The 18,872-nt window shown below is 29.8% G+C and overlaps 2 protein-coding genes across 2 annotated transcripts; both read left to right on the forward strand.

The window, feature by feature from the left end:
* The first annotated feature begins 2,575 nt into the window (after positions 1-2,575).
* LOC108331033 (uncharacterized) lies at positions 2,576-3,496 on the forward strand. Its single transcript, XM_017565645.2, has one exon. The coding sequence runs from the start codon at positions 2,710-2,712 to the stop codon at positions 3,292-3,294; it is 585 nt and encodes a 194-aa protein (XP_017421134.1). The 5' UTR covers positions 2,576-2,709; the 3' UTR covers positions 3,295-3,496.
* Positions 3,497-17,160: 13,664 nt separating this feature from the next.
* Positions 17,161-18,057, forward strand: LOC108329927 (pectinesterase inhibitor 3). The gene has a single exon (XM_017564313.2). The coding sequence runs from the start codon at positions 17,296-17,298 to the stop codon at positions 17,914-17,916; it is 621 nt and encodes a 206-aa protein (XP_017419802.1). The 5' UTR covers positions 17,161-17,295; the 3' UTR covers positions 17,917-18,057.
* Positions 18,058-18,872: the final 815 nt, after the last annotated feature.

Consider the following 18,872-nt stretch of genomic DNA (forward strand, 5'->3'; position numbering starts at 1 on the left):
TTCACACTTTTATAAGTGGTTGAAAAACTTATCCTACAGACTGGTTTCAAGCCATTTATATCTTTTACTGTAATCTTTCATTGCAATTTATATTTACATTCATCTTTAATGTGTCAAATGTTAATTTATTATTTATCATTATACTGTTATACATTTTAAATTCCAAACTTCCTTCTCTAAGCTTTAAATTGGATTTTCTTAATAAATTTTTATTTAATTTGAATTGAACTTCAATTTTAAGTATAATTTACAGTATAAATTTGTTTTAGATTGCTTGTGTATCATGTACTACCTTTTTTACATTGTTTTAGTTTGTGCAAATTTCTATAATATAGAAAATAAGAAATCCCAGAAAACATATATAAAATATGCTATTATGATTTTAATCCTTGAAACCAAGGAATTAAATAAAAAGAATAAATTTTTTACTTAGAATCTAATGCTTAGCATCGAAACCTTACTTTGTGTGATTATTGTACGTTTCTGTCTCAATTTCTGACTATTCTTATTTCATCTTAGTTTAATTGAAAAATTATTATTATAGTTCATTCCCTAATTACAATTAATTTAAATCTAAACTTCTTCTAATTTCCTTTTAAAGTGACTCAATTTGTTATTCAAATGATATTTAATAAAGGTAAATTTGATAAAGAGTAAGTGAATGAATTTAAGTAGATTTTGATGAATTTTAATTATTTTTTTAAGAGATTTTAAAGTAAAGTGAATAGATTTAAAAGTAAAGTTGATGAAAGTTTATGAAAGATTTGATTATATGATGGATAATTATTTTTAATAAATTGAAATATAAAATTATTATTTTATCTTTAGTTAAAATTAATATATTGCTATTATTTATTATTATTATTATTATTTAATAATATTATTATATGATATGTGAATCAGGAATATTATGGTAAAAAATCATTTTTTTCTCATAAATATCTTAGTTTGTTTTTAATATTCACTCTAGAAGCAAATCAAACAAGTTTTAGAAAAGGAATAGCATGATCTTTTGTAAAATGAAGTTCCCAAATGGCATAAACTTCCTTTTTGTCGTAATAAATATGATCGAAGGTGTAATAAATAAGTCCGAAACCATAATGAAACACAATAAGAAGATTGATTTTAAGTATAAATCTCAGAATTGATTTCTTTCTACTGTTTCAAAGAGTTGATTATGTTTATAGAGAAAATATTAGTTAACTTGTCAAATGGATTCACCTAAACTAAACCTTAACCTCTACTAATTTTAAAGTTTCATTGAGATGTTGCAGATGACACTTCTATGACTGATAAATTTAAAGTAATATTATTGATTGTGATTGCATAGGATGAGAATCTAAAAATTTCTATTACAATTTGCAATTGTTGAATGTGAGAGGAATGAGATTTTGATGTTTTTTTTCTTTTTCTGGTTACTAGAATAATGTTAAACATTAATCTGACTATATTTCCAATAATAATTTGAAGATATCATTTCGAAAGTAAAATTATCTTAATGTCCCACATATATTGTTATATAAAATGAATAATAAGAAAAACATACATGTGTCATGTATTAAGGTACAAATGAGATCTTTTTTATTTTGATGTACTTGAGCTAGCAAATCCTCAACTTGGTGCACGAGTAATGAACTACAATGTTAATTAGATTAAATTTCTAGTGATATGATTGTGAAAATTTTTCAAATTTTTTCTTATATTTTTACTCTCATACTATGCTATTGTTATTCGTTCTTATGTCCTTTACAACTAGACTCATTTGTTGATAATGTGTACAAGTTACACACTATTTATAAGGTTAACAAAAGTTTATATTCAAATCAAACTTGTATAAGTAAATGTAATTAGAAATAGATTTTAAACCTAATTTAACTTCACAAAATCAGCTTGTAAAGTAAAGTTTACACACACTTATAAACTATAAATTGACCTTATCTTTAGTCGACTTCCAACAAATACAGCTTCAGGTTTTTTGAAAAAAATAATAATAAAAAAAACAAAGTCGTATGATAACTTACCACTTTAATCATTAAAAAAACTAATAAATTCGTATTTGAAAAAGAAACAAAATAGCACGATAATATGCAACTTCAACGATTTTTAAAAGATATTTTAAAGTGGAAATTAAGAATTAGAATATGACTTCTTCGTAAACTTGAAAAGATATATTTATAATCTAAAATTGAGTATTAAAACATAACTTTATCTTTATAAAGTGGTGTTTTCATCTATATAATTCTCTCAAAAATAAATTTATTTAAAAAAGAGACCAATTTAATGCTTAAACCCATTAGATGATCGATCCACAATAACTTGCGTAAAATATTATTGTAAAGAGGGCAGAATTCACAACAACCTTACATTCTTCCTTTGAATTAAAATGTCTTCACTTTAATTTTTTCTTACTGAAATAAATATATGTATGCTGATATTATAAGACAATTTATTCAATAAAAAAATGAAAAAAAAAGTGCGAAAATAGAACAACCACAGTCATAATATTAATAATAAGAATGAAAAATTTATTTTTTGTGATGACAGCGTACATTGTGAGTAGCATCTTCGGTCCCGATTCTGGCATCTTATTAGAGATCCCACCCTCCTCTGTCTCTTACCCTTATATCTTCCTCCCTCTCATTCAGTTCTTCTCTCACAACGCAAAATCTTCAATCCAATAGTGCACCCACGCACACACAGCAAAACAACATGAACGTGCTCGATTCTAACGTCGAAGCTTTAGCCTTCAACTACTTGAGCTTCGGTTTGCTCACTGCGCTCCACAGTTTATGGACCTGGCTCGCTCTTCTCACCGCCGCACTCAGCTTCTGGAAGATCCGATCCGCGGGCTGCCCCAGGCCCACGCCCATACCCATACCCGAGACCCAACCCTCCGCCGGGCCCGACCGGCAGACCTCCAACCAGGAGAAGACAGAGCCAACGCGAGAAGCGGTTAATGCTAAAGGCGGCGCGGAGGAGGACGTTGACGGCGTGAGGAAGGGGAAGTTCACAGCGTATTACGAGGAGCACGTGAAATGCACGTGCGAGAGCGAGAGCGAGAACGAGGGGTTCGCGACGGCGTGTGAAGAGAGCGACGGCTCCGGAACGGAGTGGTGGGAGAGGTGGGAGAGGCTGTTACGGCTGAGAAACGGGGAGAGTGAAAACGGGTGGTACACGTGGCAGGACGTGACGGAGCTTAACGGCAACGTTGTTAGATTATGGGACGGTGGGTTAACTGGTTCTTTCGCCAGGGAATCGTGGTACAGCAACTCCAACCGTATCCATGTCTGGTAACAGATTTCACAAAATAGTAATCATTGTAAGATTTAGGATATGGCGTGAACTGTTCTGTTGGATTCACCTCTTCCCCAAAGGTGGAAAATATTACTGAGATTTGAGAATGTATCTATGTATATATGGTAACTTTGTATGGAAAATTTTGTTGATGAAATGATAAAATTAGTGCAATAAAAAATCACCCGTTGTTGTCGTTCAACACACATTTGCGACAGTACCTACATTTTTAATCTCTATTTCTTTGTGGATATTATTTCTTTGTGACGGGATGTGGTTAATTTATTTATTTATTTGTTTTTTTACTTCTCTTTATGCAAATGAGTAATTGAAGAGGTGGAGGCATGTGGCCAAGAATGCCATAGTCATTCTGAGCCTTTAAAGTTCTCTTTCTAATGCTTACCAGTCATTTTCGTTAGGGTTGTTGGCCATGTGTTTTAAAATGGGTGCAAAAATTATATTGATTTCTAAACTATAGCTTAAACTTGGTTTGATTCTTAAATTTTATTTTTTAACAGTTAAAGTATGTTATCAACGTAAGTTTAAATATGCAATAATTAAATTAAATTAAATTGGCGTATATATTCAAAAATTGAAAGAGCATAAGAGCATATTTTTCTCTTTGAAATATTTTTGTGGTTCTATAAAAGCGAAGGCCAAGTGTTATGTTTGTGGTGAAAAGTGAACGCAATTATGTGCGTATTTAGTATTATTCTTAATCATATGCGAATATGCGAAGTGCAATAATTACTCTGACAGTTTTTACTTCATAATTTGAATTTAAGGAATAGAAAAGAAAAATTACAAGCCGTAAACGACTGGTGTAGGCAACACGTGATATTGACGTATTGCCATGATGGATTTGGTGATTGTGGTCAGATCTGATCGTATTTTATATGCTATGCGTGCTGAAAATCGCATATATTTTAATTTAATCAAAGGAATAGTATAGTTTTTATTTTATTTTTTTAATTTCAGAATCAATGCAGTTCAGAGAAATAATTGGAGGACGTACGTAATATCTCTTTGACATTTGCTTGCCCCCAGGTCCCTCCTCACTCACTTTAGCTCTCATATGATGTTTACCTTTTATTTTGGTTATTTAAATTTATTTTAAATTAAGAATGTTTATTATTACTTTATACGAATTTTCTTGCTTCTGACATTCAGTTCTCATGTAATGTAGATTTTTTTTTAAATAATAGTAAATAAATTTTGTTTCTTGTAATTAATGAAATGATTTTAAGAAAATAATGGTGTTTTTTCTTCTTCTTCTTATTTTTATAACACTCATAAGCCATTAAATTATGTTTAAAACACATTATCACACAAAAACGTTTTTCTTGATCAATATTTTTTAATAGTGTATATATTATTTTTGAGTAAAAAAGCGAAATGGACCAATTATTTACTCCAAAATCAAGGGGACAACTTTATTTAGTTCATTAGGAACTTGTACTTGAAATTAACACATTAACAAAATGAATGAAAGCTATTAATTATAAATATTAAATATAAGACATACATAAAATAAGTCTGTCATTACAAAGTTAGATAAATTAAAAAATATTTAATAAATGAAGAAAGTATTAAAGAAAAAAAATTTTGGAAAAGCAAATAATTAATTTGCATACACCAAATGGCAGGTTATTCTATATCAGTAAAATAACAACAGATCAATAAAAGAAAAAAAATAAAACATCCAAATTATATATATATATATATATATATATATATATATATATATATATATATATATATATATATATAATAACAATTGCAAAAAAAGAAAATGTTCATTAGCCCAAAATACAAAGTGCGCTAAAGTGGCACTTGTACAACAAAATATTGCTGAAGAAAAAATTCATTCATTAACAAAAAACATTTAAGTTGACTCCTCCCAAATTCTCATACTAGAATAGAACTATGTCAACTTCTTTTAATCCATTCACTACATAAACTCCTTCCAGCTTTTACCAAACATGGTGGACTTCTTTGATGTATTTTGTATAAGAATTTTGAATTTTGCAGTCTTCTTCCATCCCACCAATTTTTTTTTCGGATAAATGTTTACTGATTTATTAAGGTACACTCACATAAACAATAGTTTATCAAAATCATTAACTTATAACCTTGGCCAGAACAAAAGAAGATTGACTTGAACAAATTTAAGTGTATCTCTAGTTCAGGATATCCTGTAACTTTTTTTGAGTTTGATTTTAGTGTTCACTAATTCTTCCTTAACTTTTTAAAATAATTTCATTTGATAAGCAACACCATAATTGTTCATTTTAATATAGTCTTTTTTAGATTTCATTAGTGATTTAGTCATTTAATTTGTTGGTTTTTTAGTCTTCTTATTGGGTTAAATTTAGTTTTTCAATTTTTTTAAAAAGTGCAATTTGGTAATTTTTGTTAAATTGACATTAATTACATGTCAATTCGTAAAATATATTTTTTGATTTTTTTTCTATTTTTTAATTTAAAAAGAAAAATATAAATTATAACGTATGAGGTCATGGTCGTGTTATGTGGAAGTAACATGTGACACTGTTACATGGCATGGCCATAATATGATATGTGATCGTTTATATTTAAAAATAAATAAAATAATGAATCCAAAAAATTGAAAATTTAACGAATTGATAAGTGACATATACAAACATAGTGTTAACATTAATTTAATCGAAATGATCAAATTGAACCTTTCTAAAAGATTAAAGGACTAAATTGAACCCAAAAAACTATAAAGAAATCAAAATTAACCAAATCAATAAATAAAAAGATTAAATAATTAATTAAACATTTTCTATTAGTTGCAGACATTTTTATCTCGGACCTAGTATAATCCAACATAATATTTCATTTTTACGTCAGACATGTAGAAATGTCCAACATAAATTTACATGGTGTATTTTCAATGTGATGTAAATTTACGTGCTCGACAATAAATCAGATATATCTCTAACATAAAAATAAAAATTAATTGATGTAAAAGGTCTTCACTATATTAGCGTATACACATATTAATCTAAAATAAACTATGTTCCAAATATGTAATAAAAAAATGTATTGAATATTAAGTGAGAATTAGAATAATGATAAATACAAAAAAGTGTAAGATTTGTAAGAGTATAGAAAATCATGTTTTAGAATTGATATTGTGTTTAAACGATAATACTCAATTCTTTTAATATTAAAAGTCTAAAATATGAATAGGATTTTTATAAACGAATTTTATTAAAATTCTTAAAAATTTAGAAGGTGATGAATGTCTAGCCCTAATGGTAGAAATGTTAGTGATAAGACATGAAAAAACTTATAGTGAAGTTAAATATTTAGTGTAAACACAAATGCCTAAAGCTTTTATCGTCATTGTGACTCGTCACCGTGGTTGTTACCGTCATCGTAATTGTCATCGTTATTGTGACCGTCACTATGACTGTCACTATCATCGTCATCATCACCGTTGTAGTCATTGTCACCATTATCTTCATTGTGACCATCATCATCATCGCATTGTCATTGTACCCATCATGTCAATCACTGTTACATTCATTGTCACTGTCATTGTCACCATGACCGTCACCGTTACCTGCACCGTCACTGTAACCGTTCTCATTACCATTACAGTTATCGTTACCGTTATCGTTACTGCCACCGTCACTGTCATCGTCATTGTCAACATCACCGTCATCGTCATTGTTACCGTCACTTTAACCGACAGCGTCATTGTGACCGACATCGTTATCACATCGTCATTGTCACAGTCATTGTTACTGTCACCGTCATTGTCATCGTTACCGTTATCGTTACCGTTATGTGGTTACAATTATAGTTACTGTCACCGTTATCGGCAACATCATTGTCACCATCACTGTCACCGACAACGTCATTGTGACCATCATCGTCATTGCTACTATTACACTCACCCCACCATTACCGTCACCGCTATCATTATCGTTACTGTTAGTAATACCGTTATTGTTAGTATTACCATTACAGTTACTGTTACCAAAACTGTCACTATGACCGTTACCATAATTGTCATTATGACTGTTATCGTCATTGTGACTGTAATTGACACCAAAATTGTCACCGTGACCAGCACTGTCAACGTCAATGTCACTGTCATTGTCACCATTATCGTCGTTGTCACTGTTATCATCACCTGACTATCATTGTCATTACAATGTCACCGTTACTCATGTCATTGTCACTGCATTGTCATTGTCACAGTCAGTATCACCGTCATAATCACATTCACTGTTAGTGTCACTGCCACTGTTACTTTCACTGTTATCGCTACCATTACTTTTACCATTATCGTTACTGTTATTCCTTCCGTCATCGTCGCCATTACTGTGATCGTCACCGTCATTGTCACTATGACCGTGACCGTTACCATAATCGTTATTGTCACCATCACTATGATTGTCATGGTCACCGTAATTGTCACTAGTATTGTCACTATGATTGTTATCGTCATCGTGACCATCACTGACAACACACCGTCATCATCACAGTACCACCATCACCATAGTCATCGTCATTGTCACCGTCACCATCACCAACACTGTCACTGTTACCGTTACTGCTATCATTACCGTTATTATCATTGTCACCGTCAATGTCTATGTCACTATCACCATCACAATCACTCTCACTGCTACTGTTACCATTACCGTTAGCGTCACCGTCACTATCATTGTCACCTTCACTGTCATCGTAAATGTCACAATCAATGTTACCATCACTGTCATCGACAACGTTACTATGACCGTTACTATCACGGTCATCGTCATCGTACTGTCACTATCATAGTCACTGTTACTATGACCGTTACCATTACCGCTACTGTCACCGTTAACGTTAACGTTATCGTTATCGTTACTGCTACGTTACAATTACCATTATCGTTGTCCATACTCTTATTGTCACCGTCATTGTCACTGTTACTGTCACTGTCACCGACAACGTCACTGTGATAGTCATTGTCACTATTCCATTACCATCATTGTAACAAAAGATAACTAAGCCTCTCGAACCAAGAACTAGGTGTTTTCTTTAGTCCATACGATGCTCTATTTAGTTTATAAATATGATTAGGATGTTTCTAATCTTCAAAACTAGAAGGTTGTTCAACAAAAACATTTTGTTTAATAAAACCTTTAAGAAATACTCTTAACATCCATTTCATAAAGTTTGCATTTTATGATAGATGCATAAGATGGAAGTAAGCATATAACTACGAACTTTGAAATGGGGCATAACTTTCATCTTAATCAATACCATCTTCTTCCTTGTATCATTTTGCTACAAGCCTAACTTTGTTCTTGATGATGTTATCATTATGTTTATCTTTACTATTACTATTAACGATATCGTTATCGCTGTTGTCATGGTTCTCCTTACCATTACCTTTAGCATTACAGTCATCGTTATCGTTATCATTATTGTTACCGTGACAGTTACTGTTACCATTATTGTTACCGTCACCATCACCGTCATTATTACCGTTACCGTTACTAGTTCTTCGGTGCCCTTAAGAAACAAAGTTCCATTTTTTTAATACTAATATTTTTAGGTTTCCAAAAAAAATATATCTTAGAACTAAAAAAGAAAAATTAAATAAAATTATGACATTTTAATATAAATTATTTTATTAGTAAATAAAAAGGACATCATTCTTAATTTTTCTTTAAACCTTTTAACTCTTAAACCGTTCCTCGTTCTTCCTAGTGTGTCTTCAACAAGACACATCTTTTGTGTTAATATCACCTTTTCTGGGAACAAAATTAATAATAATATCATCACATAAAATTAATAATAATATCATGACATAAAATTACATTTATATGCCAATTTCTTGTGACTTTTTAAACTTATCTCCTCTGTTGTTTTAGTTGTTTAGTGATAATATAACATATGACTTACACTTTCTAACCTATGAAGTAACTCGTGAGTTGCTTCTGATAGAAATGTGCTAAATAATTTGTTTCATAATAAAGAAAAAATATAAAAGTCTTATATATATAATGTCATATATATCATCAACCGACGGATAAATGAAAAACTTACTCGTATATGCGTGTTTTACTCTTAATGAAGCATTAAAATGGTAGAAAATGAAGCATTTATTCGAACCAAATGAAAAAAAAAAAAGACATTCAATATTATTTTGTGGGCTTCTGAATTCAAATGGGCCAAAGGCTGTTGAAATTTAATTTGAAGGGAATTGAAGAAGCTATTGTATGAGGAGACACACCTGCTCCAATTCACTAGAGAAACACACCTGTAAAAGATTCCCATAACTTTAACCTCAATTATTATAATTATTATAGATACAAAGTCAAGCAATGTAATCGAGTAAAATATGGAACAATTTAATTTATTCCCACGCGCCAATAAATTTAATTATTTTAGTTCCTAAACTAATACTCATACATGTAATCAAATTCTGAATACGTTACTGTATTTGTTAATTGAGTTAGGGTTATCAAAATTAATCTAATCTCAATAGTCCAACGAGCGATTCAAACATTCTACAGTATAAAAAATCATGTTTAAAAAGAATCACGTAAATTTATCTCTGTTTAGTGAATAAATGTATCATATTGGACCAATCGTTTTCTAACCTAAATATTTTTCCAGCATTTTTTATTTTATTTTTTCTTATAGAATTAGTATAAGTTTAAAAAAAATTGGCCTTATTGGCCCAGCTCAACTGGCTAATGAGTAGGGCCTAGCCACCTAATTTAGAGATAAAATGTAAAATTATGGAATTTTAAAGAGTCAAAATAGGCAGAAAAATACTAAGAGTATGGCTTGCAAAAGATTTTGGAGTGAAAGAATAAATCCGTAATTATATTTTAATGTTAAAACCCAATTTAAATTATTCTTATAATTCACAAATTATTATGATCTTTCACTCATTTCAATAACTAATCTAAGATCTATTGTTTCAAGAATTCGTTTAATTTATACAGAGAACTTGTATGATCCAGTACAGTAATGAATGGAAAGTATAGTTAGTTGGGCCATGGGAAGTGCAATTATTTGGTTATCTTGTTTCAACTGAACGATGTAGATACATCGTCGTTTCGGCCAAACAACGTGATGAATGTTCGGTAATTGTCTCTTTTATTATTTCATACGAATGTTTCTCTCTCTATTTCTGTCTCACATCTAATTCAATAAACTTATTAAAAAGTAAAAATTAAATTTCATTTTCTTTTTCAAATAATGGGAAGGTGACTAAGAAATTAATGGACTGAAACAAGTTGAAGTTATCTTAGACACACTCAATATTAATTGGGATTCTTTATACTATATTAATATTCATATATACTTAAATTTATATTAAAGTTGTTATTTGTATAGTATCATATATAGGCCGAACAGTTAGCATCCAAGACCGATCGGTCTATCTTTTGTAACAGCGTCGTCCCAACAGCACTCGTCAACCAGATCACACCACAACATCGCTCGTCAACCAGATAACACTCGTCAATGTTAAATCATGTCGACATTCATCAATTGTGAATTATACTTAGTAGATACCGAATGGTCAGACACTCAGCACGGTTCGATCACCACTATAGCCAACAAGGACGATCAGTTTTATTAAAGTTGGGCTACAATTGAGCTAGTGCTTATTGGGTTAAATGTCCACTGGGTGATTGAAATAATCAAAAATAATGAGCAACCGCCCAAATTTTAAAGAAAGTCTGTATTCAACCACTCGGATTTAAAGGTAACTCTGTTCGGCTTGTGACAACTTATAAATATAAGGTAGAGATATCAACTAGGTAGGCTCAATTCACACTCCAAAACATTCTACTCACGCTCTACTGAGTTCATAATAATCAATTACCACAATATTCATTTGTGAGCAACAACTCTTTCAACAGACGTCTAACTTGAACGTCGGAGTGCCTTTGCAGGTACCTCTCCCATTTGGCTCGGACTTAAAAAACTTGGAACAGGAGATTTAAAGGTCAAAAGAAGTAAAGCCAAGTTAGAAAGGTTAGTGTCTCGGTCCCACCAATTTTCCACCTAAACATTATTTATTTAAAATAACCCAGTAACCATTTTATCTTCACTGGAAACATGTGAGAAAATTCGTAATGTAAAAAAGTTACATTGACATTGCATTGGCGAATCAAAATAATATTAAAGCTGTGACTAATATCAACTGTCACAAATTAAATCACCGTCCAAATTGAAGTAAAAATATTGAATGGAAGACGTATATAAATTACATGTCTTTGATATATCGGGTTAGAGATTTTAAATTACACGTGGTAGTTGGATAGATAAATGAACCATGTTTCATAGAATAAAGAAATAAATTATCAAGGACATTGTAACTGTAGAAATCAAAGAGTATATACAAGAAAAAAATACTGCTTAACTAAAAACCATAACAATTAAACGTAACTTTTAGCCAGTGCAAAATATTATACTTAAATGTAAATAATTAAATTTAATAGGTTTATCACTCAGTTAGTCTTATAGTTGTATTAATTTACCTTTTGATTCATATATTTAAAAAACATTAATTTAGTATCTACCTACATATGTGTTAATTGTATGTAATGTTTTTCTGTGTTGGTATTGGAAATGACATGTAACTATTTACTTGTGGGATATAGATTTATGCATAATGTATTGATGTTCTGTAATATTTTCTTGTAACGTAGCTATTTACTTGTAGGGACATATATAATGCATATATAATGTTTAAATAAAAAATTATCTAAAAATAAAGTCATTCATCATTGATAATTGAGATTCATAGTTTTAAATCTATCGTAAAAATAAAAATAATTAACCAGAGTCAATTAATATAAAAAAATAAAAATAATATAACAAGAAACTTCTTTCTTATGTGAGCATAACAAAGTTAAGGATATAAATAGAATATGTGATTTCTTGTGTGAGCATAACAGAGTTAAAGATATAAACACAATATGTGAGAGAAGTAGGTGAATTAGCTTTTTTTTGGAAGGATTTCACATTGTCTAATGATAGAACGAAAATCAATTTTGATATTAATTCTAAAAATAACATTCTTTTAAATTTGTATGGTTGAATAAATTTATTTTTTATGTTCAATAATTAATTGTATTTAACAATATTAACGATGTTTAGAGTATATTTTATACAATAATATTTAATTATGTCTTTTATTATTAAAGCATTTTTTTATGAAAATCAGATAATATTTAAAAAAATGATTTCAATTTTCGACGATTTTGAAAAAATGCCTACGGTTTTGGAAACCTCCAGTAATTATTATTCACGGTTTTAATAAAATGTTTGTAAGTATCGGCGATTTTGGAAATTTCAGATAATTACGGGCGATTTTGAAAACCTTAGTAATTATCGAGAATTTTGGAAACCCGCCGACGATTTTGGAAATCCTTAATAATTATCGACAATCTTGAAAATCTTTGATAAAAAATCACCAATAATTATTATTGCCGTAGCTTTTCCCCGTAGTTTTTATAATCGCGAAAAATGTATTTAAGCAGGTTAAAATCGTCGAAAACGTAAAAAGAAACGTCAATAAAATTAGATATTTTTGTAGTGTATTATTTAGTAAAAATGATAATTTGTAATTCAACCTTTAACATCACGTATTAAGAGAAAATCAATCACTGTTTTTTAAGATTTTAAATTTGAGGTAATACTCTTTTAATTCTTCAAATAAAACAAATAATTTAAATATGGTAAAACATGGTTGTAGTTCCTAAATATTAAATTAAGAGAGTAAAAATGATGTTAAAAATAAAGTGATTTTAGGGCAAAGTGATTCGAAAAATTGATGAACAGCATGCATGTTGTGAAAAGAAGGAAAGCACTAAGATAGGTTGTGAATTATTGAACGTGAATTATTAGTGGCAGCACTGAGTTGTACTATAGCTTTTAATATCAGCCTTTCGTCCATACCAACCTCACGTGGACATTGGACCCCAATCTCTATACATGCTCATCCATTATCAAAACCGTTCATCAAAACGTGAAAATGAGAAAAAAATGGAGTGACTTTCGTCTTCTTACCTTCTTCATAATTATAATTTTTTAGGTTAAATATAATTTTAATCCTTAAATAATATTAAATTAAATTTTTTTTATAAATTAAATTGTGATATAATTTAGTTTGTAAATTTTAAAAATAAATAAATACATTCTTTTTAATTTAAATGTGTGAATGTGTTTTATGTGTTAAATATATTTTAAGTTGTTTTTTGAATTGTTTATTTTGATGGATATGTTTTAATTTAAATGTCAGTTTTATTATTTAGTGTTTCTATGAATTGGGACGAGGATACCGCGTGTGTATTGTTTTTGTTTTCGTCGAACGTTAGTTCCTTTCTTTACTCTTGCAACTAATCGGTGTAGGGGTGACTTGCAGAATATACTGACTGAAGTCAAAAATTTTGTATGTAGGTTTTAAAGTAAATCAATTATGAAAAAAGAGAGTTTACCTGCTTTAACTCTATTCATTAATGCAAACCTTAATCAATCATCAGTAACCATTATAATATTAATTGTGTTTTAACTATGTTCAACTGTTGTCGGACCGAGCAGCTCGGAAGGTCTTTTTTGCACGTATACTGTTCGGTTCTTTCAAGTCAGTAGGTCATCGTACCCGATCGATCGACTTTAGGCCTATAGTAACATTTAGTAAATTTAAAAATATTAATGTTATTAAATTAAAATAATTATTTTTAAAATTTGAAGTCAAAATATATCAAAATTTGAAATATAAATTTTACATCCAAATTCAACAACTAAAAAAATGTCTAGCCTTCATTTATTCAACACTTTGTAAATAAACACTAAAAGTTCACATATCTCAAATATTAATGGAGGTTAAATAAATCAAACTAAAATAAAGTTTTGATATTAGAATTGCACTTTTCTTTTAATATAGTAAAAATGAAATAATTTAATATTTATTATATTAAATTAACGATTTGTTTTTAAAGATATTTGAAAGTTGTTGAAATATATTTCATTAAAGAAAGAATAGAACGTCTTATGGATCAATTTAATTTTTTTCACCACAATAGAACTCTGATATGCACATTATACCACTACTTCACAATATAAAAAGATTTCGTTGAAATAAGTTAACTTTATGTTATTTAATGAAGTAAGTTCATCAAGCATGGTAAATGATTGAGGATATATTTGACTTTATGTTATTTCTCTTTTGTAATTATTTTGTCATGAACTACCTCCATGTGATTCTTCTATTCTATCTTCAGTTCTTATTCAATTTGTACATCATGTGAATATATCTGAATCATTTTTAATCATTACCCATTCTAAATAGTTATGATGACCTATATTAAAAAGGAAATTTTCATTGCACAAAAATCAACAATTTATTGGTCATAGTTTAAATTTCATAGTATTATTAGTGTATGAGATATATGAAATCGAGTCTTTTTCTTTTCAATGGGCAGTTTTTCATTTTCAATTTTTAATTTTAGTTTATGTTCATCGATATCAATCGGAAGTATCTCTCAAAAGTTTTTCAATAGTTTTTCAATGTAAAAATCAATAAAATCAATAAATACATAATTAACTCATAACGTACTTTATTATTTAGAAGTTCTATTTATAAATTTTGTGATAAATTTTTTATTAGAATTAGTTTAATTTTAATTTAAACATGATTAATCGTGTAAAACGATTTTAGAGTTAATATACTTTCGTTTTGATTATTTGTTCTCTATATTTTATTCGAACATCAAATTTGCTTTCACTAATATAGAATTGATCGTGTGGCCTATTCATTGACCTATCAATCTATATTATACAATTACTATTAATTTATTATGTATTTATTATCTCATTTATATCTCAAGCTTAAAAGCAATATATATTTGTAGCAGCTTAGACTTCTATTTTCGAAACAAGAAATGTTTATATATTTGGCTACATAATCACATTTTGTTTTCTTTCTGGATTCAATAGAAAATTGAGATGACAAACCAAATGACCCAAACTCATGAAACTGCCTCATATAATTGTGTCAACCTTATTATTAGTATATCACAATTTTTAAGTCCAGTTTAACCATATTTCAAGTCAACGAACCGTTTTTGACCTATTTAAAAAAAAACGTTAACAAAAAAAAAATATACGTACTTTTAAATTCAAACTCATTAATAAATGTAATTTTAGTTTTGGATGTAATGATTATTGTGTATGTGCTTTTTTGCGTATGTATTTTTAATGAAAGATTATTTTAATATTTTTACTATAAGAGGTAAGTAAAAGTAACCTTGATTTAACTTGATCAAAGCTCTTTTTTACTTAATCTAACTCATTTTTTTTACTCTTTTTAAGGGTCATGTTAACTTAAACCCATTTTAGCATCTTTAAACGCATGTTTTAAAGTTATAAAATATTTTGAAAAACTGCATTCTTTAAATTATGTAAAAATATATTTGCGTTCAAATTTTCTTAATTGAATTAAAGATTGTGTATCGAGAATACTTAAGTGTTTTATCCATAAAGATGAACTATGTTAATTTTTTCTTCATCATTTTAAAAATATATTTAAAATGCACGTGAGAAACTTAGCAATAAGTGGATAAAAAAAAGTTTATAATAAAAGAGTTGGTGCATATATGTAGAAAGTAGCAGTGGCGATTTGACCTAATGTGGGGCAGTAGGTGTAGATGAAATGCAAGGAATAATAAATGCAGAGATTGCACATGACCTGTTCCCAAATAATTTTATGCAACTCTTCTCAGCAAAACTTTTATCAATCTAAATTCAATTCAACCTCATAAATTAAATTTAATGTAAAATTTCAATTAAATTAAATTCAATTATATAAAAATAATTTTTTAATTCAATTTAAATTTAAATTAGAATACATACTGTATACATGATTTTTAGTGTTATTTAAATTTATATTTGAATTGATTTACTTTAAATTTGATTCAGTTGGATTCACTTATTCGGATCAATCTTGTCAAACCAAGCTTGATATAGAGTTAGTTCACTTAGACTTAATTTGACTTAAGTTTAATCCAAATTAACTAAATTTAACTGTATTAAACAAAGAGAATTATATTTATTTAACCCATTAAAAAAAATGACACAAGCAAAGTAGAATTTACATATTAAGATTCCTATCACTTAATTAGTTAGACTAAACACGTGCCCATCTATATATGGAAGGAAAGGCAGATGCTTTAAAAGGTTCTCCTAGAGTGGCAAGATACCTCGTCGGTCGTATAAAAGGGTTTAAAACTGATTTATTACATTTAAAAAAACTAAAAACTCATTTAAACATCAACAGTGAGTTAAAATTAATTGTCTTTAGATTTTTTAACTCTATTTTTTTCATCAACGGAATAAGTCGTTCAATAATCGAATTAAAACAAGCAAAACCGCCTATTTATTTAAATATAATATGGAATGTTTAAAATTAATTACCAAACAATAAACATATATAAACACGTTCCTTAAAATCACTTTACAATTTAATCATATTGCATTTACAGTAAATATAATTATATAATTTATTTATAAATATAAAAAGCTAAAATTAGGAATGAAAAAGTTATAAAAAGTTAGAAACATATCCTTATATTTAATGATTTATCATCGTAATATGTTTAATCTTTTTTTAAAAAAAAACCAAAAGTATTAAAAGTTACTTTAAATTTGATATTAAAATAAAAAAGGAATAAAATTTAAATACATATAACTTTGTATGTTTGGATTGGATGTAGTAATTGTTGGAAATGGAACCCCACGTAACGTTTTAAAAAGCACTAGAGTCATCATCACCCATACAGAAACACAGCTATAAATACGCACAAATTCCACCGCGCATACAGGTTGATGATCAGCATAACGCAAAAATCCCGTTATTAATTCCCCAAAACCAAAATCATTCTCCCAATTCCCAACCACCAACACTCTTCATCACTCACTCTCTACTTCCAGATCTACACAACAATGCAACTCCAAATCTCACTCTCAATGCTTCTACTCTCCTTTTTCTTAACATCTCCCACGCTTTTCACCACCGCAGCACAGGGCAAGCCGCAGGATCTACTCCGATCCTCCTGCGTCCACTCACGCTACCCGCGTCTCTGCCTGCGCACCCTCGCGCACTACCCGGGCCCTGCCAACACGCCCCTGGACATGGCTCGAGCCGCGCTCAGGGTCAGCCTGGCCCACACTCGCCGGACCTCCAAGTTCCTGCACACGCTGTCTAAAGGCGGTGCCGCTGCGATGAGCAAGCGGCAGCGCTCCGCTCTCCGCGACTGCACAGAGCAGATCTCGGACTCCGTGGACCAGCTCCGGCGGAGCCTCGACGAGCTACAACACCTACGCGCAGAGACGTTCCGCTGGCAAATGAGCAACGCTCAGACGTGGGTGAGCGCCGCCCTCACCGACGGCGACACGTGCCTCGACGGCTTCGCCGGCAATGCCAGGCCCGACGTCAAACGCAGAGTCACCGACGTTGCCAGGGTCACCAGCAATGCTCTGTATATGATAAATCGGCTGGGTCAAAGTAGGAGCGGAAAGTCGAAGCCCAAGCCCAAGCACAGGCCTGATTCTCTCAAAAAATAGAATTGATAGAAAGTAGTATGAGAAATGGAAGTAGCAGGTGAAGCAGAGTACGTGAAACTTAAATGTGTAGTTAAGTATTAGGTAAAGCACCGTGTGTGACTTTTTGCTTTTTTGTAATGTCTAGTTAACTTATTAGGTAAAGCACCGTGTGACTTTTTGCTTTTTTCTGCTTCTTCCTACAACTAAAATTATGTATATTACTATAATATATAATAATAATAATAATAATAATAATAATAATAAAATATATCTTTATGTAGTGAATTCACATGTAATACTGGTAACTGTTGGATAAATGTTTTCTTTTATGAGATGAAACCTTTTAGTAATTTCAAAAAAGGAAAAGAGTTGGAAGTGGAGCTACTTTGGTTGGTCTTGTAGTACATGAAAGTGTGATGTCTTATTAGTTAATCATTAACAAATTTAAAGTAATTATAGAATGGATTTAAGTCCAATTTGTAGCCTAATCTTCTAGGTTGGTCTAGGCAAGCTCTAACTTAGTCCATAGACGATGAGTAATAAGGTTGGACATAGGTTCAAACAACGTTTGTGTTTTTGTTTCATGCATAAATATAGGGTAAATCTTTGTTAGGTTGAACGAAAGACTATTAAGATGATTTTAGCCATTAGGACATCATTGTCATTAGTTGAGTTAAGTAATCTATTCTTGTATTCGGCTTAAGGGATGTGCTATGCATATTCGAGTATTGGGTACGGAAAAGAACGATCACAACTTTATTGTCGTCCATCCTACCCACTTTGAGATCGGATCTCTTTTCAGCGGTAAATAATTCTTCAAATTAAAGTTTACATTCACACATATATATTTTAAATTAATTTTTTTAATTAATATAAGACTTTTAATAGGTATTATTATCCTGACTTCCAATATGTTTCTATACTTTTTCAAACTTAAAAGTTCTCCTAAGCAATGTGTGTCTCTTAATAGTGTTAGT

The sequence above is a fragment of the Vigna angularis genome, chromosome 4 (genome assembly GCF_016808095.1).
Source record: "Vigna angularis cultivar LongXiaoDou No.4 chromosome 4, ASM1680809v1, whole genome shotgun sequence".
NCBI lineage: Eukaryota > Viridiplantae > Streptophyta > Magnoliopsida > Fabales > Fabaceae > Vigna > Vigna angularis.

Coding starts and splice junctions, on each gene's coding strand:
- LOC108329927 (XM_017564313.2), top strand. CDS start 17,296: ATGCAACTCCAAATCTCACTCTCAATGCTTCTACTCTCCTTTTTCTTA.
- LOC108331033 (XM_017565645.2), top strand. CDS start 2,710: ATGAACGTGCTCGATTCTAACGTCGAAGCTTTAGCCTTCAACTACTTG.